At 42.3% G+C, this 27,862-nt stretch overlaps 1 protein-coding gene across 1 annotated transcript; it reads left to right on the top strand.

Annotated features, from left to right (window-relative positions):
• Window positions 1-1,233: 1,233 nt before the first annotated feature.
• Window positions 1,234-27,331, top strand: LOC133962083 (uncharacterized). The gene is made up of 4 exons (XM_062397523.1): window positions 1,234-1,514; window positions 1,643-1,829; window positions 2,211-2,338; window positions 27,014-27,331. Exons 1-4 carry the CDS (start codon window positions 1,374-1,376, stop codon window positions 27,329-27,331), a joined length of 774 nt encoding a protein of 257 aa, XP_062253507.1. The 5' UTR covers window positions 1,234-1,373.
• The last annotated feature ends 531 nt before the right edge of the window (window positions 27,332-27,862 follow it).

A 27,862-nucleotide genomic window follows, 5' to 3' on the forward strand; every position in this document is an offset into this window, starting at 1 on the left:
GTGCTAACCATCACATATGAAACTGGTATGTCTCAGTTAAATATGTAATTTATTTTTCAGTTTTCAATGTACATGCTAGTTCCTTGTGGTTAATATTTTCCTTCCTTCTGCTTCTCTTGTGTCAAGAAACTGTCTCCATGGTACCATCTCCTGAGCTGTCTACATCCCTTGAATCGTCTGATTCTCACGACACAATCATCCTCTCAGAAAGTCCTTCCAGTAAACGGCAAAGGCTGGACACAGAAGCCAAGAACGTAAGAATTAACACACAAACAGAGCAGAACAGGGATTATATTAAGGCCGCCAAGGCCATAAAAAAATAACCACTTTTTTTTAAGACATGTGGAATTGTTTTTGTCTTTGTTTGAAGTTGGTGGAATCCACTCTTACCAAGAAACCTGGTGGGGAACGCATAATGAATGAGTATAATCGAAGCAAGTCCCTGACAGATGAAACCAGGAGGAAAATGGTGAACATACTGGCAGCTGACATGACGGAGAAGAATGGGTAATTTGTAAATAGTTTTTATGTTACTTGGTGAAGCTTTTAGATCAAGTTCAAGTCTTTGTTAAATGTGCATTTAACAAATCTGTACTTTTTTAAATCTTGCAGTATATCACCACCGAGACAGGTGAAAGAAATGTATGCCAGGGGCATTGTGAACTTATTCCCCTACCTCAGTGATCCATTCTCCAGGACCGGTTATGTAAGTCACATATAATCTCTGTGATAATGTTAAAAAATTAAATATTTTGATTGCTACCAGAGCACACATTCAAAGGTACTTTTTGATTAGAAAAAATTGATTTAATTGCTCTGCATACATGAGGCTTTTCCAGTTGCAGTTGTGGAACTATGGCTTTCTTACCCCCAGTCCCCAATCCCCAATTGTGAGAGGCAGGAATGGAGGATTCATGTCCAAAATGACACTTTTTTTTGTTGCGTACAAAATTGGAAGCACCTTAACTTAAAAAAAAATCTCATTAATTGAGTGTCTGTTTTTGTTATCCTTTCACCCTTCAAGGACCATTATTATGATGGCGAGAGTGGATCAGGATACTTGGCCTGGAGGATCAAAACTATTCAGAGATCCACTGCTAGAGACAGGCGATCATCATATGGAGGTAACACTCTAACAATAATAATAATAAAAGTAGAAGAAGATTTGAAACATTGTTTTTGTTCTTGTTTGTTTTTCTTGCCTGTACGTTTATATGGTTGTCAAAGTATGGTGTTTTTTTCCATGTTGTGTAGCATCATCTGAAGGAACATCTTGGGAAGATGGGCCTGGAGGAACAGCTGCCAGACGAGAGCCCCAGTGTGTTCCAGAGACTGTCCTGAGTGAAGATGGGTGTAAGGAAGCAATCGCACTGATGAGACATTCAGCTGATGAGGACACAATCAAGAAGAAGATGAAGCTGACGTTTGACTTCCGCCGCAACATGGTTCTCGAGCCACAGCAGTCAAGCGATGTACTGTCTGTCTTTCCACGTTTCAAAGACGTCAAAGGCTTGGTAATTTTTTTTCATTGTTTTGACAATTTCACAATTATGTTTTAAAAAGAAAGTATGTGTGCATTTTAGTCACAGTAACAATTCATCTGGCTGTGAAATCTTTAAGTTCTTAATTTTCCTTCCCCTAGGTGGAACAAGATTTTGTTATGATGTTTGGAGAGGATGTCTCTGGCAAGTTTCTTGAGAAATGGACGACCACGTTCAAGAAAAAGGTCATCCAGCAATGCAGAAAGCTTCCATCCACCAGTGAGCTTGAAGATCTTCTCCTGGCAGCTGATACTTGTGAGGATGGGTCTGAAGTGGATTACGACAATGGTCAGTATGACTTTTGCCTCATTTCATTGGCTGCATTTATGTCTGCTTCACTGTAACCCATGTCAGTGTTAAGGTTTTACTGGTGTGTTATGCTGTATACACTCAGTATGCCAAGTAGCAATAATTAGCAGTGTAATAATGTCCTGTGAACATACAGTGATGAGGAACATTTAATAACCTCACAGCCACATAAAGGTATTGGTGCCCTTAAGGCAGAGAATAACAAATAACAAATGGTGACAACTTACCGAGCTAAACAACCACTAAACTCATCAATACACATTTCAAAATTATCAATCACATAATTGCTAATTCACTCACTCACTACCTCATACAACTTCAACTGATGGTCCACTTAACATCAAATTTGTCTTGTTACAGGTTGGGACAGTGACCTCTCATCGATTTTGCTGCTGTTACACCTGATTCCCCCCACTGCCCAGGGTCGTAAAAGACCTGGAAAGGTGTCTGCTTCCCAAGCAGAGAAGCATCTTGTGGTCTTCAAGAAGGTATCTATATTCTCCTAATTAGGGCCCGAGCACCGAATGGTGAGAGGCCCTATTGAATCTGTAAGGATTTTTATTATTAGGGCCCGAGCACCGAATGGTGAGAGGCCCTATTGAATCTGTAAGGATTTTTATTATTATTAGGGCCCGAGCACCGAATGGTGAGAGGCCCTATTGAATCTGTAAGGATTTTTATTATTATTATTATTATTATTATTATTATTATTAGGGCCCGAGCACCGAATGGTGAGAGGCCCTATTGAATCTGTAAGGATTTTTATTATTATTATTATTATTATTATTATTATTATTATTATTTCCCTTTGGGGGGCTTTTTCAGGGTCTAGACATGCTCAAAAAGTTATGAAACTTTGCAGGAAATTCAAGGTCTGCGGATATTTTAGTATTCTGGAGAAATTGGAATTGGGCGTGGCAAAATGGCTCTACAGCGCCCCCTGGAACCAGCCCCTAGGTTTCCACATAACGGATTTTCATCAAAATCTGGATATAGGTGTATCGTGACCAGTCATGAAAAAAAGTCTCATGGAGCATTATGAAAAACGCAACAGGAAGTCCGCCATTTTGCTTTTAGTGGCCATTTTGGCAATATCCCACATTTTTACTTTTACGTACTTGTCCCAGGGCTTTCATCAGATCAACTTCAAATTCAGATGAGTGTCATCACAAAAAGATGGAGATAAAAAGTGATTGAGGGATTTTTTTTTTATCACACCATGTGACCGTGGCATGGCGTTAAAAATTGGTTACACGCCATCAAAACACGGGCATCTGTATCTCGGACATACATGTTCCAATCAAGTCCAAACTAGACATGTAAGACAAAACTCCCCGCCTGATGACATCTATGCATAAATGATGACTTAAAACCGCAGCGCCCCCTGGTGGCAACAGGAAATGTCTTGTTTTTTGCTTGTCTTACACTTGGATGAATTTCTCCTCATCCACTGACCTCAACCATGTCAAACTGTATCAAATGGGTCCCAAGACATTGACAATGAAGACATAAGATTACCGTGACTTTTCGTCAAACGCCATATGAATGGCGTGGCATTAAAGTTCATCAACTCGCCGTGAAACACGAAATTGCTGTAACTTCAGTGTTCATGATTCTATCTCTCTCAAACTACATGTGTGTAACAACAGCCCCCCCCTGAAGATATTCATATGGTTTTAAGAAATGGGCGTGGCAAAAAAACTGACCAGCGCCCCCTATAGGGCAACCCCGGCACTACGATGGCCGACATTTATACAAATCTATCGGGACATGTGTCGTTTCATAACAAACAAAAAAATATCTTGGATAGGTATGCTTGACCAAACAAGGCGGCCGCCATTTTGGATTAAGTGGCCATTTTTTTTCCATATTCCACATTTTTACTTGATGCACTTGTCCCAGGGCTTTCATCAGATTAACTTCAAATTAAGATCAGTGCCATCACAACAAGATGGAGATAAAAAGTGATTAAGAGATTGACCTTTCGTCACACCGTGTGACCGTGGCGTGGCGTCTTGAGTTTGATTAAACGCCATCAAAACACGAGGTTCTGTATCTCGGACATACATTGTCCAATCGAGTCCAAACTAGACATGTAAGACAAGGGTGCCATCCTGATGACATCTACACAGAAATGATGACTTGAAATTACAGCGCCCCCTGGTGGCTACAGGAAGTGACATGTTTTATACTTTGATGAACTGCTCCTGGCTGATTTACAATATACAGCTCAAATCAGATCAGTCAAGTCATTAGATCATGGTCAGAATTGTGACGTTTCCTCAAACCGTGTAAACATTGATGTGCGGCGAAGGATTTTCCTTCGCCAAAGGACACGATGTTATCATAACTCCACTGTGCATTGTCCTATCACTACAAAACTTCTGTCACATGGTCAGAGTCCAAGCCTGAACAGCTCTATGTGTCAATATTTCCTCAGTGTCATAGCGCCACCTACTGATTCGCCAGGAAACAGGAAGTACTTTGTAAATCCACTCTGCATTATCCAACCGGCTCCAAACTACTGACCTATGATCACAATACTGATCTGAACAGCTCCACATATAAATATTAGTTCAGGGTCATAGCGCCACCTACTGATCAGTGTGAAAATTAAGTTGCGGAAACATTGTCCAATTGACACAAAATTTCTCACGCTACATCAGAGCGCCTACTTGAACAGATCTATATGTCTGTGCGTAATAATAGTGATGGCGCCACCTACTGGCAAACCTACTGCCGCAGAGCGCAAAACGCATGCAACGTGGAGAAGTGCATGCTCGATCGATGATGTGCGCTTGGTCATCGATCGCTCTCTCCACCGACCGCAACAGGCTTCAACGTGCGGGTGCTCGGGCCCGCAAGTGCTACAACGTAGCCCTAGTTATTATTATTTCCCTTTGGGGGGCTTTTTCAGGGTCTAGACATGCTCAAAAAGTTATGAAACTTTGCAGGAAATTCAAGGTCTGCGGATATTTTAGTATTCTGGAGTAATTGGAATTGGGCGTGGCAAAATGGCTCTACAGCGCCCCCTGGAACCAGCCCCTAGGTTTCCACATAACGGATTTTCATCAAAATCTGGATATAGGTGTATCGTGACCAGTCATGAAAAAAAGTCTCATGGAGCATTATGAAAAACGCAACAGGAAGTCCGCCATTTTGCTTTTAGTGGCCATTTTGGCAATATCCCACATTTTTACTTTTACGTACTTGTCCCAGGGCTTTCATCAGATCAACTTCAAATTCAGATGAGTGTCATCACAACAAGATGGAGATAAAAAATGATTGAGGGATTTTTTTTTTATCACACCGTGTGACCGTGGCATGGCGTTAAAAATTGGTTACACGCCATCAAAACACGGGCATCTGTATCTCGGACATACATGTTCCAATCAAGTCCAAACTAGACATGTAAGACAATAGTCCCCGCCTGATGACATCTATGCATAAATGATGACTTAAAACCGCAGCGCCCCCTGGTGGCAACAGGAAATGTCTTGTTTTTTGCTTGTCTTACACTTGGATGAATTTCTCCTCATCCACTGACCTCAACCATGTCAAACTGTATCAAATGGGTCCCAAGACATTGACAATGAAGACATAAGATTACCGTGACTTTTCGTCAAACGCCATATGAATGGCGTGGCATTAAAGTTCATCAACTCGCCGTGAAACACGAAATTGCTGTAACTTCAGTGTTCATGATTCTATCTCTCTCAAACTACATGTGTGTAACAACAGCCCCCCCCTGAAGATATTCATATGGTTTTAAGAAATGGGCGTGGCAAAAAAACTGACCAGCGCCCCCTATAGGGCAACCCCGGCACTACGATGGCCGACATTTGTACAAATCTATCGGGACATGTTTCGTTTCATAACAAACAAAAAAATATCTTGGATAGGTATGCTTGACCAAACAGGGAGGCCGCCATATTGGATTAAGTGGCCATTTTTTTTCCATATTCCACATTTTTACTTGATGCACTTGTCCCAGGGCTTTCATCAGATTAACTTCAAATTAAGATCAGTGCCATCACAACAAGATGGAGATAAAAAGTGATTAAGAGATTGACCTTTCGTCACACCGTGTGACCTTGGCGTGGCGTCTTGAGTTTGATTAAACGCCATCAAAACACGAGGTTCTGTATCTCGGACATACATTGTCCAATCGAGTCCAAACTAGACATGTAAGACAAGGGTGCCATCCTGATGACATCTACACAGAAATTATGACTTGAAATTACAGCGCCCCCTGGTGGCTACAGGAAGTGACATGTTTTATACTTTGATGAACTGCTCCTGGCTGATTTACAATATACAGCTCAAATCAGATCAGTCAAGTCATTAGATCATGGTCAGAATTGTGACGTTTCCTCAAACCGTGTAAACATTGATGTGCGGCGAAGGATTTTCCTTCGCCAAAGGACACGATGTTATCATAACTCCACTGTGCATTGTCCTATCACTACAAAACTTCTGTCACATGGTCAGAGTCCAAGCCTGAACAGCTCTATGTGTCAATATTTCCTCAGTGTCATAGCGCCACCTACTGATTTGCCAGGAAACAGGAAGTACTTTGTTAATCCACTCTGCATTATCCAACCGGCTCCAAACTACTGACCTATGATCACAATACTGATCTGAACAGCTCCACATATAAATATTAGTTCAGGGTCATAGCGCCACCTACTGATCAGTGTGAAAATTAAGTTGTGTTAACATTGTCCAATTGACACAAAATTGCTCACGCTACATCAGAGCGCCTACATGAACAGATATATATGTCTGTGCGTAATAATAGTGATGGCGCCACCTACTGGCAAACCTACTGCCGCAGAGCGCAAAACGCATGCAACGTGGAGAAGTGCATGCTCGATCGATGATGTGCGCTTGGTCATCGATCGCTCTCTCCACCGACCGCAACAGGCTTCAACGTGCGGGTGCTCGGGCCCGCAAGTGCTACAACGTAGCCCTAGTTATTATTAGGGCCCGAGCACCGAATGGTGAGAGGCCCTATTGAATCTGTAAGGATTTTTATTATTATTATTATTAGGGCCCGAGCACCGAATGGTGAGAGGCCCTATTGAATCTGTAAGGATTTTTATTATTATTATTAGGGCCCGAGCACCGAATGGTGAGAGGCCCTATTGAATCTGTAAGGATTTTTATTATTAGGGCCCGAGCACCGAATGGTGAGAGGCCCTATTGAATCTGTAAGGATTTTTATTATTATTATTATTATTATTATTATTATTATTATTATTTCCCTTTGGGGGGCTTTTTCAGGGTCTAGACATGCTCAAAAAGTTATGAAACTTTGCAGGAAATTCAAGGTCTGCGGATATTTTAGTATTCTGGAGTAATTGGAATTGGGCGTGGCAAAATGGCTCTACAGCGCCCCCTGGAACCAGCCCCTAGGTTTCCACATAACGGATTTTCATCAAAATCTGGATATAGGTGTATCGTGACCAGTCATGAAAAAAAGTCTCATGGAGCATTATGAAAAACGCAACAGGAAGTCCGCCATTTTGCTTTTAGTGGCCATTTTGGCAATATCCCACATTTTTACTTTTACGTACTTGTCCCAGGGCTTTCATCAGATCAACTTCAAATTCAGATGAGTGTCATCACAACAAGATGGAGATAAAAAATGATTGAGGGATTTTTTTTTTATCACACCATGTGACCGTGGCATGGCGTTAAAAATTGGTTACACGCCATCAAAACACGGGCATCTGTATCTCGGACATACATGTTCCAATCAAGTCCAAACTAGACATGTAAGACAATAGTCCCCGCCTGATGACATCTATGCATAAATGATGACTTAAAACCGCAGCGCCCCCTGGTGGCAACAGGAAATGTCTTGTTTTTTGCTTGTCTTACACTTGGATGAATTTCTCCTCATCCACTGACCTCAACCATGTCAAACTGTATCAAATGGGTCCCAAGACATTGACAATGAAGACATAAGATTACCGTGACTTTTCGTCAAACGCCATATGAATGGCGTGGCATTAAAGTTCATCAACTCGCCGTGAAACACGAAATTGCTGTAACTTCAGTGTTCATGATTCTATCTCTCTCAAACTACATGTGTGTAACAACAGCCCCCCCCTGAAGATATTCATATGGTTTTAAGAAATGGGCGTGGCAAAAAAACTGACCAGCGCCCCCTATAGGGCAACCCCGGCACTACGATGGCCGACATTTATACGAATCTATCGGGACATGTGTCGTTTCATAACAAACAAAAAATATCTTGGATAGGTATGCTTGACCAAACAGGGAGGCCGCCATTTTGGATTAAGTGGCCATTTTTTTTCCATATTCCACATTTTTACTTGATGCACTTGTCCCAGGGCTTTCATCAGATTAACTTCAAATTAAGATCAGTGCCATCACAACAAGATGGAGATAAAAAGTGATTAAGAGATTGACCTTTCGTCACACCGTGTGACCGTGGCGTGGCGTCTTGAGTTTGATTAAACGCCATCAAAACACGAGGTTCTGTATCTCGGACATACATTGTCCAATCGAGTCCAAACTAGACATGTAAGACAAGGGTGCCATCCTGATGACATCTACACAGAAATTATGACTTGAAATTACAGCGCCCCCTGGTGGCTACAGGAAGTGACATGTTTTATACTTTGATGAACTGCTCCTGGCTGATTTACAATATACAGCTCAAATCAGATCAGTCAAGTCATTAGATCATGGTCAGAATTGTGATGTTTCCTCAAACCGTGTAAACATTGATGTGCGGCGAAGGATTTTCCTTCGCCAAAGGACAAGATGTTATCTTAACTCCACTGTGCATTGTCCTATCACTACAAAACTTCTGTCACATGGTCAGAGTCCAAGCCTGAACAGCTCTATGTGTCAATATTTCCTCAGTGTCATAGCGCCACCTACTGATTCGCCAGGAAACAGGAAGTACTTTGTTAATCCACTCTGCATTATCCAACTGGCTCCAAACTACTGACCTATGATCACAATACTGATCTGAACAGCTCCACATATAAATATTAGTTCAGGGTCATAGCGCCACCTACTGATCAGTGTGAAAATTAAGTTGTGTTAACATTGTCCAATTGACACAAAATTGCTCACGCTACATCAGAGCGCCTACATGAACAGATATATATGTCTGTGCGTAATAATAGTGATGGCGCCACCTACTGGCAAACCTACTGCCGCAGAGCGCAAAACGCATGCAACGTGGAGAAGTGCATGCTCGATCGATGATGTGCGCTTGGTCATCGATCGCTCTCTCCACCGACCGCAACAGGCTTCAACGTGCGGGTGCTCGGGCCCGCAAGTGCTACAACGTAGCCCTAGTTATTATTATTTCCCTTTGGGGGGCTTTTTCAGGGTCTAGACATGCTCAAAAAGTTATGAAACTTTGCAGGAAATTCAAGGTCTGCGGATATTTTAGTATTCTGGAGTAATTGGAATTGGGCGTGGCAAAATGGCTCTACAGCGCCCCCTGGAACCAGCCCCTAGGTTTCCACATAACGGATTTTCATCAAAATCTGGATATAGGTGTATCGTGACCACTCATGAAAAAAAGTCTCATGGAGCATTACGAAAAACGCAACAGGAAGTCCGCCATTTTGCTTTTAGTGGCCATTTTGGCAATATCCCACATTTTTACTTTTACGTACTTGTCCCAGGGCTTTCATCAGATCAACTTCAAATTCAGATGAGTGTCATCACAACAAGATGGAGATAAAAAGTGATTGAGGGATTTTTTTTTTATCACACCGTGTGACCGTGGCATGGCGTTAAAAATTGGTTACACGCCATCAAAACACGGGCATCTGTATCTCGGACATACATGTTCCAATCAAGTCCAAACTAGACATGTAAGACAATAGTCCCCGCCTGATGACATCTATGCATAAATGATGACTTAAAACCGCAGCGCCCCCTGGTGGCAACAGGAAATGTCTTGTTTTTTGCTTGTCTTACACTTGGATGAATTTCTCCTCATCCACTGACCTCAACCATGTCAAACTGTATCAAATGGGTCCCAAGACATTGACAATGAAGACATAAGATTACCGTGAGTTTTCGTCAAACGCCATATGAATGGCGTGGCATTAAAGTTCATCAACTCGCCGTGAAACACGAAATTGCTGTAACTTCAGTGTTCATGATTCTATCTCTCTCAAACTACATGTGTGTAACAACAGCCCCCCCCTGAAGATATTCATATGGTTTTAAGAAATGGGCGTGGCAAAAAAACTGACCAGCGCCCCCTATAGGGCAACCCCGGCACTACGATGGCCGACATTTATACAAATCTATCGGGACATGTGTCGTTTCATAACAAACAAAAAAATATCTTGGATAGGTATGCTTGACCAAACAGGGAGGCCGCCATTTTGGATTAAGTGGCCATTTTTTTTCCATATTCCACATTTTTACTTGATGCACTTGTCCCAGGGCTTTCATCAGATTAACTTCAAATTAAGATCAGTGCCATCACAACAAGATGGAGATAAAAAGTGATTAAGAGATTGACCTTTCGTCACACCGTGTGACCGTGGCGTGGCGTCTTGAGTTTGATTAAACGCCATCAAAACACGAGGTTCTGTATCTCGGACATACATTGTCCAATCGAGTCCAAACTAGACATGTAAGACAAGGGTGCCATCCTGATGACATCTACACAGAAATTATGACTTGAAATTACAGCGCCCCCTGGTGGCTACAGGAAGTGACATGTTTTATACTTTGATGAACTGCTCCTGGCTGATTTACAATATACAGCTCAAATCAGATCAGTCAAGTCATTAGATCATGGTCAGAATTGTGACGTTTCCTCAAACCGTGTAAACATTGATGTGCGGCGAAGGATTTTCCTTCGCCAAAGGACACGATGTTATCATAACTCCACTGTGCATTGTCCTATCACTACAAAACTTCTGTCACATGGTCAGAGTCCAAGCCTGAACAGCTCTATGTGTCAATATTTCCTCAGTGTCATAGCGCCACCTACTGATTCGCCAGGAAACAGGAAGTACTTTGTTAATCCACTCTGCATTATCCAACCGGCTCCAAACTACTGACCTATGATCACAATACTGATCTGAACAGCTCCACATATAAATATTTATTATTATTAGGGCCCGAGCACCGAATGGTGAGAGGCCCTATTGAATCTGTAAGGATTTTTATTATTATTAGGGCCCGAGCACCGAATGGTGAGAGGCCCTATTGAATCTGTAAGGATTTTTATTATTAGGGCCCGAGCACCGAATGGTGAGAGGCCCTATTGAATCTGTAAGTTTTTTATTATTATTATTATTATTATTATTAGGGCCCGAGCACCGAATGGTGAGAGGCCCTATTGAATCTGTAAGGATTTTTATTATTATTATTATTATTATTATTATTATTATTATTTCCCTTTGGGGGGCTTTTTCAGGGTCTAGACATGCTCAAAAAGTTATGAAACTTTGCAGGAAATTCAAGGTCTGCGGATATTTTAGTATTCTGGAGTAATTGGAATTGGGCGTGGCAAAATGGCTATACAGCGCCCCCTGGAACCAGCCCCTAGGTTTCCACATAACGGATTTTCATCAAAATCTGGATATAGGTGTATCGTGACCAGTCATGAAAAAAAGTCTCATGGAGCATAATGAAAAACGCAACAGGAAGTCCGCCATTTTGCTTTTAGTGGCCATTTTGGCAATATCCCACATTTTTACTTTTACGTACTTGTCACAGGGCTTTCATCAGATCAACTTCAAATTCAGATGAGTGTCATCACAACAAGATGGAGATAAAAAATGATTGAGGGATTTTTTTTTTATCACACCGTGTGACCGTGGCATGGCGTTAAAAATTGGTTACACGCCATCAAAACACGGGCATCTGTATCTCGGACATACATGTTCCAATCAAGTCCAAACTAGACATGTAAGAAAATAGTCCCCGCCTGATGACATCTATGCATAAATGATGACTTAAAACCGCAGCGCCCCCTGGTGGCAACAGGAAATCTCTGGTTTTTTGCTTGTCTTACACTTGGATGAATTTCTCCTCATCCACTGACCTCAACCATGTCAAACTGTATCAAATGGGTCCCAAGACATTGACAATGAAGACATAAGATTACAGTGACTTTTCGTCAAACGCCATATGAATGGCGTGGCATTAAAGTTCATCAACTCGCCGTGAAACACGAAATTGCTGTAACTTCAGTGTTCATGATTCTATCTCTCTCAAACTACATGTGTGTAACAACAGCCCCCCCCTGAAGATATTCATATGGTTTTAAGAAATGGGCGTGGCAAAAAAACTGACCAGCGCCCCCTATAGGGCAACCCCGGCACTACGATGGCCGACATTTATACAAATCTATCGGGACATGTGTCGTTTCATAACAAACAAAAAAATATCTTGGATAGGTATGCTTGACCAAACAGGGAGGCCGCCATTTTGGATTAAGTGGCCATTTTTTTTCCATATTCCACATTTTTACTTGATGCACTTGTCCCAGGGCTTTCATCAGATTAACTTCAAATTAAGATCAGTGCCATCACAACAAGATGGAGATAAAAAGTGATTAAGAGATTGACCTTTCGTCACACCGTGTGACCGTGGCGTGGCGTCTTGAGTTTGATTAAACGCCATCAAAACACGAGGTTCTGTATCTCGGACATACATTGTCCAATCGAGTCCAAACTAGACATGTAAGACAAGGGTGCCATCCTGATGACATCTACACAGAAATTATGACTTGAAATTACAGCGCCCCCTGGTGGCTACAGGAAGTGACATGTTTTATACTTTGATGAACTGCTCCTGGCTGATTTACAATATACAGCTCAAATCAGATCAGTCAAGTCATTAGATCATGGTCAGAATTGTGACGTTTCCTCAAACCGTGTAAACATTGATGTGCGGCGAAGGATTTTCCTTCGCCAAAGGACACGATGTTATCATAACTCCACTGTGCATTGTCCTATCACTACAAAACTTCTGTCACATGGTCAGAGTCCAAGCCTGAACAGCTCTATGTGTCAATATTTCCTCAGTGTCATAGCGCCACCTACTGATTCACCAGGAAACAGGAAGTACTTTGTTAATCCACTCTGAATTATCCAACCGGCTCCAAACTACTGACCTATGATCACAATACTGATCTGAACAGCTCCACATATAAATATTAGTTCAGGGTCATAGCGCCACCTACTGATCAGTGTGAAAATTAAGTTGTGTTAACATTGTCCAATTGACACAAAATTGCTCACGCTACATCAGAGCGCCTACATGAACAGACATATATGTCTGTGCGTAATAATAGTGATGGCGCCACCTACTGGCAAACCTACTGCCGCAGAGCGCAAAACGCATGCAACGTGGAGAAGTGCATGCTCGATCGATGATGTGCGCTTGGTCATCGATCGCTCTCTCCACCGACCGCAACAGGCTTCAACGTGCGGGTGCTCGGGCCCGCAAGTGCTACAACGTAGCCCTAGTTATTATTATTTCCCTTTGGGGGGCTTTTTCAGGGTCTAGACATGCTCAAAAAGTTATGAAACTTTGCAGGAAATTCAAGGTCTGCGGATATTTTAGTATTCTGGAGTAATTGGAATTGGGCGTGGCAAAATGGCTCTACAGCGCCCCCTGGAACCAGCCCCTAGGTTTCCACATAACGGATTTTCATCAAAATCTGGATATAGGTGTATCGTGACCAGTCATGAAAAAAAGTCTCATGGAGCATTATGAAAAACGCAACAGGAAGTCCGCCATTTTGCTTTTAGTGGCCATTTTGGCAATATCCCACATTTTTACTTTTACGTACTTGTCCCAGGGCTTTCATCAGATCAACTTCAAATTCAGATGAGTGTCATCACAACAAGATGGAGATAAAAAATGATTGAGGGATTTTTTTTTTATCACACCGTGTGACCGTGGCATGGCGTTAAAAATTGGTTACACGCCATCAAAACACGGGCATCTGTATCTCGGACATACATGTTCCAATCAAGTCCAAACTAGACATATAAGACAATACTCCCCGCCTGATGACATCTATGCATAAATGATGACTTAAAACCGCAGCGCCCCCTGGTGGCAACAGGAAATGTCTTGTTTTTTGCTTGTCTTACACTTGGATGAATTTCTCCTCATCCACTGACCTCAACCATGTCAAACTGTATCAAATGGGTCCCAAGACATTGACAATGAAGACATAAGATTACCGTGACTTTTCGTCAAACGCCATATGAATGGCGTGGCATTAAAGTTCATCAACTCGCCGTGAAACACGAAATTGCTGTAACTTCAGTGTTCATGATTCTATCTCTCTCAAACTACATGTGTGTAACAACAGCCCCCCCCTGAAGATATTCATATGGTTTTAAGAAATGGGCGTGGCAAAAAAACTGACCAGCGCCCCCTATAGGGCAACCCCGGCACTACGATGGCCGACATTTATACAAATCTATCGGGACATGTGTCGTTTCATAACAAACAAAAAAATATCTTGGATAGGTATGCTTGACCAAACAGGGAGGCCGCCATTTTGGATTAAGGGGCCATTTTTTTTCCATATTCCACATTTTTACTTGATGCACTTGTCCCAGGGCTTTCATCAGATTAACTTCAAATTAAGATCAGTGCCATCACAACAAGATCGAGATAAAAAGTGATTAAGAGATTGACCTTTCGTCACACCGTGTGACCGTGGCGTGGCGTCTTGAGTTTGATTAAACGCCATCAAAACACGAGGTTCTGTATCTCGGACATACATTGTCCAATCGAGTCCAAACTAGACATGTAAGACAAGGGTCCCATCCTGATGACATCTACACAGAAATTATGACTTGAAATTACAGCGCCCCCTGGTGGCTACAGGAAGTGACATGTTTTATACTTTGATGAACTGCTCCTGGCTGATTTACAATATACAGCTCAAATCAGATCAGTCAAGTCATTAGATCATGGTCAGAATTGTGACGTTTCCTCAAACCGTGTAAACATTGATGTGCGGCGAAGGATTTTCCTTCGCCAAAGGACACTATGTTATCATAACTCCACTGTGCATTGTCCTATCACTACAAAACTTCTGTCACATGGTCAGAGTCCAAGCCTGAACAGCTCTATGTGTCAATATTTCCTCAGTGTCATAGCGCCACCTACTGATTCGCCAGGAAACAGGAAGTACTTTGTTAATCCACTCTGCATTATCCAACCGGCTCCAAACTACTGACCTATGATCACAATCCTGAATAGAACAGCTCCATATATGAATATTAGTTCAGGATCATAGCGCCACCTATTGATCAGTGTGAAAATTAAGTTGCGGAAACATTGTCCAATTGACACAAAATTTCTCACGCTACATCAGAGCGCCTACTTGAACAGATCTATATTTATTATTATTAGGGCCCGAGCACCGAATGGTGAGAGGCCCTATTGAATCTGTAAGGATTTTTATTATTAGGGCCCGAGCACCGAATGGTGAGAGGCCCTATTGAATCTGTAAGGATTTTTATTAGGGCCCGAGCACCGAATGGTGAGAGGCCCTATTGAATCTGTAAGGATTTTTATTATTATTATTATTATTATTATTATTATTATTATTATTATTATTATTATTAGGGCCCGAGCACCGAATGGTGAGAGGCCCTATTGAATCTGTAAGGATTTTTATTATTATTAGGGCCCGAGCACCGAATGGTGAGAGGCCCTATTGAATCTGTAAGGATTTTTATTATTATTATTATTATTATTATTATTATTATTATTATTATTATTATTTCCCTTTGGGGGGCTTTTTCAGGGTCTAGACATGCTCAAAAAGTTATGAAACTTTGCAGGAAATTCAAGGTCTGCGGATATTTTAGTATTCTGGAGTAAATGGAATTGGGCGTGGCAAAATGGCTCGACAGCGCCCCCTGGAACCAGCCCCTAGGTTTCCACATAACGGATTTTCATCAAAATCTGGATATAGGTGTATCGTGACCAGTCATGAAAAAAAGTCTCATGGAGCATTATGAAAAACGCAACAGGAAGTCCGCCATTTTGCTTTTAGTGGCCATTTTGGCAATATCCCACATTTTTACTTTTACGTACTTGTCCCAGGGCTTTCATCAGATCAACTTCAAATTCAGATGAGTGTCATCACAACAAGATGGAGATAAAAAATGATTGAGGGATTTTTTTTTTATCACACCGTGTGACCGTGGCATGGCGTTAAAAATTGGTTACACGCCATCAAAACACGGGCATCTGTATCTCGGACATACATGTTCCAATCAAGTCCAAACTAGACATGTAAGACAATAGTCCCCGCCTGATGACATCTATGCATAAATGATGACTTAAAACCGCAGCGCCCCCTGGTGGCAACAGGAAATGTCTTGTTTTTTGCTTGTCTTACACTTGGATGAATTTCTCCTCATCCACTGACCTCAACCATGTCAAACTGTATCAAATGGGTCCCAAGACATTGACAATAACGACATAAGATTACCGTGACTTTTCGTCAAACGCCATATGAATGGCGTGGCATTAAAGTTCATCAACTCGCCGTGAAACACGAAATTGCTGTAACTTCAGTGTTCATGATTCTATCTCTCTCAAACTACATGTGTGTAACAACAGCCCCCCCCTGAAGATATTCATATGGTTTTAAGAAATGGTCGTGGCAAAAAAACTGACCAGCGCCCCCTATAGGGCAACCCCGGCACTACGATGGCCGACATTTATGCAAATCTATCGGGACATGTGTCGTTTCATAACAAACAAAAAAATATCTTGGATAGGTATGCTTGACCAAACAGGGAGGCCGCCATTTTGGATTAAGTGGCCATTTTTTTTCCATATTCCACATTTTTACTTGATGCACTTGTCCCAGGGCTTTCATCAGATTAACTTCAAATTAAGATCAGTGCCATCCCAACAAGATGGAGATAAAAACTGATTAAGAGATTGACCTTTCGTCACACCGTGTGACCGTGGCGTGGCGTCTTGAGTTTGATTAAACGCCATCAAAACACGAGGTTCTGTATCTCGGACATACATTGTCCAATCGAGTCCAAACTAGACATGTAAGACAAGGGTGCCATCCTGATGACATCTACACAGAAATTATGACTTGAAATTACAGCGCCCCCTGGTGGCTACAGGAAGTGACATGTTTTATACTTTGATGAACTGCTCCTGGCTGATTTACAATATACAGCTCAAATCAGATCAGTCAAGTCATTAGATCATGGTCAGAATTGTGACGTTTCCTCAAACCGTGTAAACATTGATGTGCGGCGAAGGATTTTCCTTCGCCAAAGGACACGATGTTATCATAACTCCACTGTGCATTGTCCTATCACTACAAAACTTCTGTCACATGGTCAGAGTCCAAGCCTGAACAGCTCTATGTGTCAATATTTCCTCAGTGTCATAGCGCCACCTACTGATTCGCCAGGAAACAGGAAGTACTTTGTTAATCCACTCTGCATTATCCAACCGGCTCCAAACTACTGACCTATGATCACAATCCTGAATAGAACAGCTCCATATATGAATATTAGTTCAGGATCATAGCGCCACCTATTGATCAGTGTGAAAATTAAGTTGCGGAAACATTGTCCAATTGACACAAAATTTCTCACGCTACATCAGAGCGCCTACTTGAACAGATCTATATGTCTGTGCGTAATAATAGTGATGGCGCCACCTACTGGCAAACCTACTGCCGCAGAGCGCAAAACGCATGCAACGTGGAGAAGTGCATGCTCGATCGATGATGTGCGCTTGGTCATCGATCGCTCTCTCCACCGACCGCAACAGGCTTCAACGTGCGGGTGCTCGGGCCCGCAAGTGCTACAACGTAGCCCTAGTTAGGGCCCGAGCACCGAATGGTGAGAGGCCCTATTGAATCTGTAAGGATTTTTATTATTATTATTATTATTATTTCCCTTTGGGGGGCTTTTTCAGGGTCTAGACATGCTCAAAAAGTTATGAAACTTTGCAGGAAATTCAAGGTCTGCGGATATTTTAGTATTCTGGAGTAATTGGAATTGGGCGTGGCAAAATTGCTCTACAGCGCCCCCTGGAACCAGCCCCTAGGTTTCCACATAACGGATTTTCATCAAAATCTGGATATAGGTGTATCGTGACCAGTCATGAAAAAAAGTCTCATGGAGCATTATGAAAAACGCAACAGGAAGTCCGCCATTTTGCTTTTAGTGGCCATTTTGGCAATATCCCACATTTTTACTTTTACGTACTTGTCCCAGGGCTTTCATCAGATCAACTTCAAATTCAGATGAGTGTCATCACAACAAGATGGAGATAAAAAATGATTGAGGGATTTTTTTTTTATCACACCGTGTGACCGTGGCATGGCGTTAAAAATTGGTTACACGCCATCAAAACACGGGCATCTGTATCTCGGACATACATGTTCCAATCAAGTCCAAACTAGACATGTAAGACAATAGTCCCCGCCTGATGACATCTATGCATAAATGATGACTTAAAACCGCAGCGCCCCCTGGTGGCAACAGGAAATGTCTTGTTTTTTGCTTGTCTTACACTTGGATGAATTTCTCCTCATCCACTGACCTCAACCATGTCAAACTGTATCAAATGGGTCCCAAGACATTGACAATGAAGACATAAGATTACAGTGACTTTTCGTCAAACGCCATATGAATGGCGTGGCATTAAAGTTCATCAACTCGCCGTGAAACACGAAATTGCTGTAACTTCAGTGTTCATGATTCTATCTCTCTCAAACTACATGTGTGTAACAACAGCCCCCCCCTGAAGATATTCATATGGTTTTAAGAAATGGGCGTGGCAAAAAAACTGACCAGCTCCCCCTATAGGGCAACCCCGGCACTACGATGGCCGACATTTATACAAATCTATCGGGACATGTGTCGTTTCATAACAAACAAAAAAATATCTTGGATAGGTATGCTTGACCAAACAGGGAGGCCGCCATTTTGGATTAAGTGGCCATTTTTTTTCCATATTCCACATTTTTACTTGATGCACTTGTCCCAGGGCTTTCATCAGATTAACTTCAAATTAAGATCAGTGCCATCACAACAAGATGGAGATAAAAAGTGATTAAGAGATTGACCTTTCGTCACACCGTGTGACCGTGGCGTGGCGTCTTGAGTTTGATTAAACGCCATCAAAACACAAGGTTCTGTATCTCGGACATACATTGTCCAATCGAGTCCAAACTAGACATGTAAGACAAGGGTGCCATCCTGATGACATCTACACAGAAATTATGACTTGAAATTACAGCGCCCCCTGGTGGCTACAGGAAGTGACATGTTTTATACTTTGATGAACTGCTCCTGGCTGATTTACAATATACAGCTCAAATCAGATCAGTCAAGTCATTAGATCATGGTCAGAATTGTGACGTTTCCTCAAACCGTGTAAACATTGATGTGCGGCGAAGGATTTTCCTTCGCCAAAGGACACGATGTTATCATAACTCCACTGTGCATTGTCCTATCACTACCAAACTTCTGTCACATGATAAGAGTACAAGCCTGAACAGCTCTATGTGTCAATATTTCCTCAGTGTCATAGCGCCACCTACTGATTCACCAGGAAACAGGAAGTACTTTGTTAATCCACTCTGCATTATCCAACCGGCTCCAAACTACTGACCTATGATCACAATACTGATCTGAACAGCTCCACATATAAATATTAGTTCAGGGTCATAGCGCCACCTACTGATCAGTGTGAAAATTAAGTTGTGTTAACATTGTCCAATTGACACAAAATTGCTCACGCTACATCAGAGCGCCTACATGAACAGATATATATGTCTGTGCGTAATAATAGTGATGGCGCCACCTACTGGCAAACCTACTGCCGCAGAGCGCAAAACGCATGCAACGTGGAGAAGTGCATGCTCGATCGATGATGTGCGCTTGGTCATCGATCGCTCTCTCCACCGACCGCAACAGGCTTCAACGTGCGGGTGCTCGGGCCCGCAAGTGCTACAACGTAGCCCTAGTTAGGGCCCGAGCACCGAATGGTGAGAGGCCCTATTGAATCTGTAAGGATTTTTATTATTATTATTATTATTATTTCCCTTTGGGGGGCTTTTTCAGGGTCTAGACATGCTCAAAAAGTTATGAAACTTTGCAGGAAATTCAAGGTCTGCGGATATTTTAGTATTCTGGAGTAATTGGAATTGGGCGTGGCAAAATGGCTCTACAGCGCCCCCTGGAACCAGCCCCTAGGTTTCCACATAACAGATTTTCATCAAAATCTGGATATAGGTGTATCGTGACCAGTCATGAAAAAAAGTCTCATGGAGCATTATGAAAAACGCAACAGGAAGTCCGCCATTTTGCTTTTAGTGGCCATTTTGGCAATATCCCACATTTTTACTTTTACGTACTTGTCCCAGGGCTTTCATCAGATCAACTTCAAATTCAGATGAGTGTCATCACAACAAGATGGAGATAAAAAATGATTGAGGGATTTTTTTTTTATCACACCGTGTGACCGTGGCATGGCGTTAAAAATTGGTTACACGCCATCAAAACACGGGCATCTGTATCTCGGACATACATGTTCCAATCAAGTCCAAACTAGACATGTAAGACAATAGTCCCCGCCTGATGACATCTATGCATAAATGATGACTTAAAACCGCAGCGCCCCCTGGTGGCAACAGGAAATGTCTTGTTTTTTGCTTGTCTTACACTTGGATGAATTTCTCCTCATCCACTGACCTCAACCATGTCAAACTGTATCAAATGGGTCCCAAGACATTGACAATGAAGACATAAGATTACCGTGACTTTTCGTCAAACGCCATATGAATGGCGTGGCATTAAAGTTCATCAACTCGCCGTGAAACACGAAATTGCTGTAACTTCAGTGTTAATGATTCTATCTCTCTCAAACTACATGTGTGTAACAACAGCCCCCCCCTGAAGATATTCATATGGTTTTAAGAAATGGGCGTGGCAAAAAAACTGACCAGCGCCCCCTATAGGGCAACCCCGGCACTACGATGACCGACATTTATACAAATCTATCGGGACATGTGTCGTTTCATAACAAACAAAAAAATATCTTGGATAGGTATGCTTGACCAAACAGGGAGGCCGCCATTTTGGATTAAGTGGCCATTTTTTTTCCATATTCCACATTTTTACTTGATGCACTTGTCCCAGGGCTTTCATCAGATTAACTTCAAATTAAGATCAGTGCCATCACAACAAGATGGAGATAAAAAGTGATTAAGAGATTGACCTTTCGTCACACCGTGTGACCGTGGCGTGGCGTCTTGAGTTTGATTAAACGCCATCAAAACACGAGGTTCTGTATCTCGGACATACATTGTCCAATCGAGTCCAAACTAGACATGTAAGACAAGGGTGCCATCCTGATGACATCTACACAGAAATTATGACTTGAAATTACAGCGCCCCCTGGTGGCTACAGGAAGTGACATGTTTTATACTTTGATGAACTGCTCCTGGCTGATTTACAATATACAGCTCAAATCAGATCAGTCAAGTCATTAGATCATGGTCGGAATTGTGACGTTTCCTCAAACCGTGTAAACATTGATGTGCGGCGAAGGATTTTCCTTCGCCAAAGGACACAATGTTATCATAACTCCACTGTGCATTGTCCTATCACTACAAAACTTCTGTCACATGGTCAGAGTCCAAGCCTGAACAGCTCTATGTGTCAATATTTCCTCAGTGTCATAGCGCCACCTACTGATTCGCCAGGAAACAGGAAGTACTTTGTAAATCCACTCTGCATTATCCAACCGGCTCCAAACTACTGACCTATGATCACAATACTGATCTGAACAGCTCCACATATAAATATTAGTTCAGGGTCATAGCGCCACCTACTGATCAGTGTGAAAATTAAGTTGCGGAAACATTGTCCAATTGACACAAAATTTCTCACGCTACATCAGAGCGCCTACTTGAACAGATCTATATGTCTGTGCGTAATAATAGTGATGGCGCCACCTACTGGCAAACCTACTGCCGCAGAGCGCAAAACGCATGCAACGTGGAGAAGTGCATGCTCGATCGATGATGTGCGCTTGGTCATCGATCGCTCTCTCCACCGACCGCAACAGGCTTCAACGTGCGGGTGCTCGGGCCCGCAAGTGCTACAACGTAGCCCTAGTTAGGGCCCGAGCACCGAAATCGGTGGGAGGCCCTATTGAAATTGAAATGATTATTATTATTATTAGGGCCCGAGCACCGAAATCGGTGAGAGGACCTATTGAAATTGAAAAGATTATTATTATTATTATTTTTCTTCGCTCAGTGAATTGGCTTTTTGAGGGCTTTAACGTGCTCAAAAAGTTTCTAAAGTGTACAGTAAATTACAAATGTGCGCAAGTTTACGTTTTCTGAAGTATTTTGAAAAGGGCGTGGCAAAATGGCTCAAGAGCGCCACCTACGGAAAAGCCCCTCATTTAGCATTCACCGATCCTCAAAAAAAACATAGACTATTGTGTCTCATGACAAGATGCACAAAAAAGTCCATCAGTGCATTATGAATAACGCAGCAGGAAGCCCGCCAGTTTGACTTTAGTGGCCATTTCGGTCATATTCCATATTTTTTCTTTGATGTACTTGTCGTACAGCTTTCATCAGATCAACTTCAAATTTAGACGATCGTCATCACAACAAATTGGAGATCCAAAGTTATTGAAGGATTACGTTTTAGCAAAACCGTCTGATCGTGGTGTGGCGTTAAAGTTTGATGAAACGCCATCAAAACACAAGCTTCCATATTTCAGACATATTTTGTCCAATTGAGTCCAAACTAGACACATACGACAAGAATCGCGACCAGAAGACATCGGTGCAGAAATTGTGACTTACAATCACAGCGCCCCCTGGGGGCAACAGGAAATGTCTTGTTTTTAAGACGTGTTATGTTTTTATGTACTACTCGGAGAGCTTTCATCAGATCAACTTAAAAATTAGATGAGACTCTACAAAACAAGATGAAGATCTAAAGTTATCAATATTTAAACTTTTCATCACACCGTGTGACCGTGGTGAGGTCTCAAAGTTCGACTAAACGCCAATATAAGCAAGCTTCTGTAACTTAGACATATTTTGTCCAATCGACTCCAAACTACACATATAAGACAAGAGTCGCGACCGGAAGACATCTACCTAGAAATCATGACTTAAAAGGAAAGCGCCCCCTGGTGGCATCAGGAAATGTCTTGTTTTTGTACATCGTGCGCTTTGATTTATTTGTCGGAGAGCTTTCATCACATCAATTTAAAATTTAGACGGGTGGCATCACAACAAGATGGAGATCTAAAGTTATCAAAGAAACAACTTTTCGACACACCGTCTGACTGTGGCGGGGCGTCAAATCAGCTCACCATGACACACGAAACCGCTTAAAGGGGACATATTCGCTTTAAAGGGGACATATTATTTCCATTTCAACACAGTTGATATGGTTCCTTGGGGTCTTAATGAAATGTCTGTAAAATATTTTGGTAAAAATACCCCAAGGATAATTTAAAACAGCACCTTTTTACTCTGTCTAAAACAGACCTCCTCAGATCAACCCGCCCCCATCTTACCCCACCCCCTTTCACCCCTCTCATCCCTCCCCATTCTCACCCCTCCCCCCTCTCATGGAGGTGTAGGACATGTGCTTGAATGTGTTCTCACTACAGAATGCATTCAACATCTATAGGGCAGATTATGGGCCTCGTGAAAATTTACGTAATCTGGGGTATTTGGAAATGGGTGTGGCAAAATGGCTCAACAGCGCCACCAACGGTGCTTTCCCTCATTTACGGAGAAACACCTCATTTAGCATTCACTGATCCGCACGAAATTGAAGACAGTTGTGTATCATCACCAGATGCACAAAAAACGCGCTCGGAGCAATATGAAAAACGCAACAGGAAGCACGCCATTTTCGATTTCGTGGCCATTTTGGTCATATTCCATAATCTTTTACTTTGATATACTTCTCGTACAGCTTTCATCACATCAACTGAAAATTTAGACGAGCGTCATCACAACAAGATGGAGATCTAAAGTTATCAAAGAAACAACTTTTCGTCACACTGTCTGACTGTGGCGGGGCGTCACATCAGCTCGCCATGACACACGAAAACGCTTTAACTTCCGTGTTCATGGGTCCATCTCCCTCAAACTACATGTGTGTATCATCAGCCCCCCTCCCTTGAAGATATTCAGATGGTTTTAAAGAATGGGCGTGGCAAAATGGCTCAACAGCGCAACCAACGGAGCTTCCCCTCATTTATGGAGAAACACCTCATTTAGAATTCACTGATCCTCACGAAATTGAAGACAGTTGTGTATCATCACCAGATGCACAAAAAACGCGCTCGGAGCAATTTGAAAAACGCAACAGGAACCCCGCCATTTTCTATTTGGACCATATTCCATGTTTTTTATTTTCAAGTACTTCTTGGAGAGCTTTCATCAGATCAACTGAAAATTTAGACGAGTGTCATCACAACAAGATGGAGATCTAAAGTTATTGAAAGATCAATTTTTCGCCACACCGTGTGACCATGGCGAGGCGTCAAAATGTGACTAAACGCCATCAAAACACAAGCTTCTGTATCTTGGACATATTTGGTCCAATCGAGTTCAAACTACACATGTAAGACAAGAAGCGCGACCTGATGACATCAACAAAGACACCATGACTTAAAATCATAGCGCCACCTGCTGGCTACAGGAAGTGAAGCGTTTATATCGCAGCAGTGCGCAAATGCATGCAACGCTGAGACGAGCGCTTGGTCATCGAACGTTCTCTCTTCCCCGACCGCAACAGACTTGAAATTGCCTGTGCTCGGGCCCGTTAGTGCTACAACGTAGCCCTAGTTATTATTATTTCCCTTTGGGGGGCTTTTTCAGGGTCTAGACATGCTCAAAAAGTTATGAAACTTTGCAGGAAATTCAAGGTCTGCGGATATTTTAGTATTCTGGAGTAATTGGAATTGGGCGTGGCAAAATGGCTCTACAGCGCCCCCTGGAACCAGCCCCTAGGTTTCCACATAACGGATTTTCATCAAAATCTGGATATAGGTGTATCGTGACCAGTCATGAAAAAAAGTCTCATGGAGCATTATGAAAAACGCAACAGGAAGTCCGCCATTTTGCTTTTAGTGGCCATTTTGGCAATATCCCACATTTTTACTTTTACGTACTTGTCCCAGGGCTTTCATCAGATCAACTTCAAATTCAGATGAGTGTCATCACAACAAGATGGAGATAAAAAATGATTGAGGGATTTTTTTTTTATCACACCGTGTGACCGTGGCATGGCGTTAAAAATTGGTTACACGCCATCAAAACACGGTCATCTGTATCTCGGACATACATGTTCCAATCAAGTCCAAACTAGACATGTAAGACAATAGTCCCCGCCTGATGACATCTATGCATAAATGATGACTTAAAACCGCAGCGCCCCCTGGTGGCAACAGGAAATGTCTTGTTTTTTGCTTGTCTTACACTTGGATGAATTTCTCCTCATCCACTGACCTCAACCATGTCAAACTGTATCAAATGGGTCAAAAGACATTGACAATGAAGACATAAGATTACCGTGACTTTTCGTCAAACGCCATATGAATGGCGTGGCATTAAAGTTCATCAACTCGCCGTGAAACACGAAATTGCTGTAACTTCAGTGTTCATGATTCTATCTCTCTCAAACTACATGTGTGTAACAACAGCCCCCCCCTGAAGATATTCATATGGTTTTAAGAAATGGGCGTGGCAAAAAAACTGACCAGCGCCCCCTATAGGGCAACCCCGGCACTACGATGGCCGACATTTATACAAATCTATCGGGACATGTGTCGTTTCATAACAAAAAAAAAAATATCTTGGATAGGTATGCTTGACCAAACAGGGAGGCCGCCATTTTGGATTAAGTGGCCATTTTTTTTCCATATTCCACATTTTTACTTGATGCACTTGTCCCAGGGCTTTCATCAGATTAACTTCAAATTAAGATCAGTGCCATCACAACAAGATGGAGATAAAAAGTGATTAAGAGATTGACCTTTCGTCACACCGTGTGACCGTGGCGTGGCGTCTTGAGTTTGATTAAACGCCATTAAAACACGAGGTTCTGTATCTCGGACATACATTGTCCAATCGAGTCCAAACTAGACATGTAAGACAAGGGTGCCATCCTGATGACATCTACACAGAAATTATGACTTGAAATTACAGCGCCCCCTGGTGGCTACAGGAAGTGACATGTTTTATACTTTGATGAACTGCTCCTGGCTGATTTACAATATACAGCTCAAATCAGATCAGTCAAGTCATTAGATCATGGTCAGAATTGTGACGTTTCCTCAAACCGTGTAAACATTGATGTGCGGCGAAGGATTTTCCTTCGCCAAAGGACACGATGTTATCATAACTCCACTGTGCATTGTCCTATCACTACAAAACTTCTGTCACATGGTCAGAGTCCAAGCCTGAACAGCTCTATGTGTCAATATTTCCTCAGTGTCATAGCGCCACCTACTGATTCGCCAGGAAACAGGAAGTACTTTGTTAATCCACTCTGCATTATCCAACCGGCTCCAAACTACTGACCTATGATCACAATACTGATCTGAACAGCTCCATATATGAATATTAGTTCAGGATCATAGCGCCACCTACTGATCAGTGTGAAAATTAAGTTGCGGAAACATTGTCCAATTGACACAAAATTTCTCACGCTACATCAGAGCGCCTACTTGAACAGATATATATGTCTGTGCGTAATAATAGTGATGGCGCCACCTACTGGCAAACCTACTGCCGCAGAGCGCAAAACGCATGCAACGTGGAGAAGTGCATTCTCGATCGATGATGTGCGCTTGGTCATCGATCGCTCTCTCCACCGACCGCAACAGGCTTCAACGTGCGGGTGCTCGGGCCCGCAAGTGCTACAACGTAGCCCTAGTTTTATAATATGTTTTATTCAATTATATTTGACTGAGGGAGCTTCAGTTTTGCAGGTCATAATCACTTGTACACATTTAAAAACTGTACAAACACATGGAAGCTGTTTTGTGGGTAATATCACAACCATGGAATTGTAATAGTCTCGCCTTGTGTTTTGTGTTTTTGTTTTCTCAGACAGGAACCAACATCCAGGAACATCTCGATTCCATCACAACAAGCACACAACCATACCTCCTGGCTGTAGGACGAAGGAAGAAACAAGTCCACCAGTTCTTCATCATACTTGACAAAACTGCCATCAGTTGCAGGTCAGCCTCCTCACTTGGCGCTTTCGACGAAATGTTTAAGGCGCATTATGTTTTTGCCACCACATACAATCCCATGCTGTACAACATGTTCACGTTCATCCAGACCACTGTGTACAACATAGATGTTGGTAAAGTGAAGGAGAGTCCCCGCGTCGCAGAAGTTCGGGCTAGAATGCTTCATTAGTACTTGAACAGTATTGATCTGTTTGTCATGAAGTGCTTTGTTTGTCAGACTGAGTTAACTTGCACAAATACCCTTGTTAGGCATTTACGAGTTGTTCATGGTTACTTGGATGGAAAATATCTTCGCCTTAAATGTGCTCAGTCTGGATGTGGCCGTGTGCTTGGAACTTTTTCTGGGTTTAGGAAACATTTAAACACCAAACACACTGACAATATTGACCAACAAGTTGATAATGACGTCAATTTAAGCAGAGCAGATATTGGTGAAGCAGGAGAGCAGGTGACAGCCAATGTAGAAGAGACAGCCTCAACATCTACCCCGTTGACAAGGTCCAGTAGCAGCCCTTTAGATATGTGTGCCACAGCTATTGCACAACTCAAAGCAGCAGGGTTAAGTCAGTCTAATGTTAAGAGATTTGTCTCATCAATGGAAGAAGTGATTTTTGAGGTTCACAGTCAGGCTAAAGATGTAGCTTTACAGTGCTTGTCTCCACAGGATACAGAAAATAGGAACAAAATAGAGCAATCCTTC

Source organism: Platichthys flesus, chromosome 10, assembly GCF_949316205.1.
Source record: "Platichthys flesus chromosome 10, fPlaFle2.1, whole genome shotgun sequence".
Classification (NCBI taxonomy): domain Eukaryota; kingdom Metazoa; phylum Chordata; class Actinopteri; order Pleuronectiformes; family Pleuronectidae; genus Platichthys; species Platichthys flesus.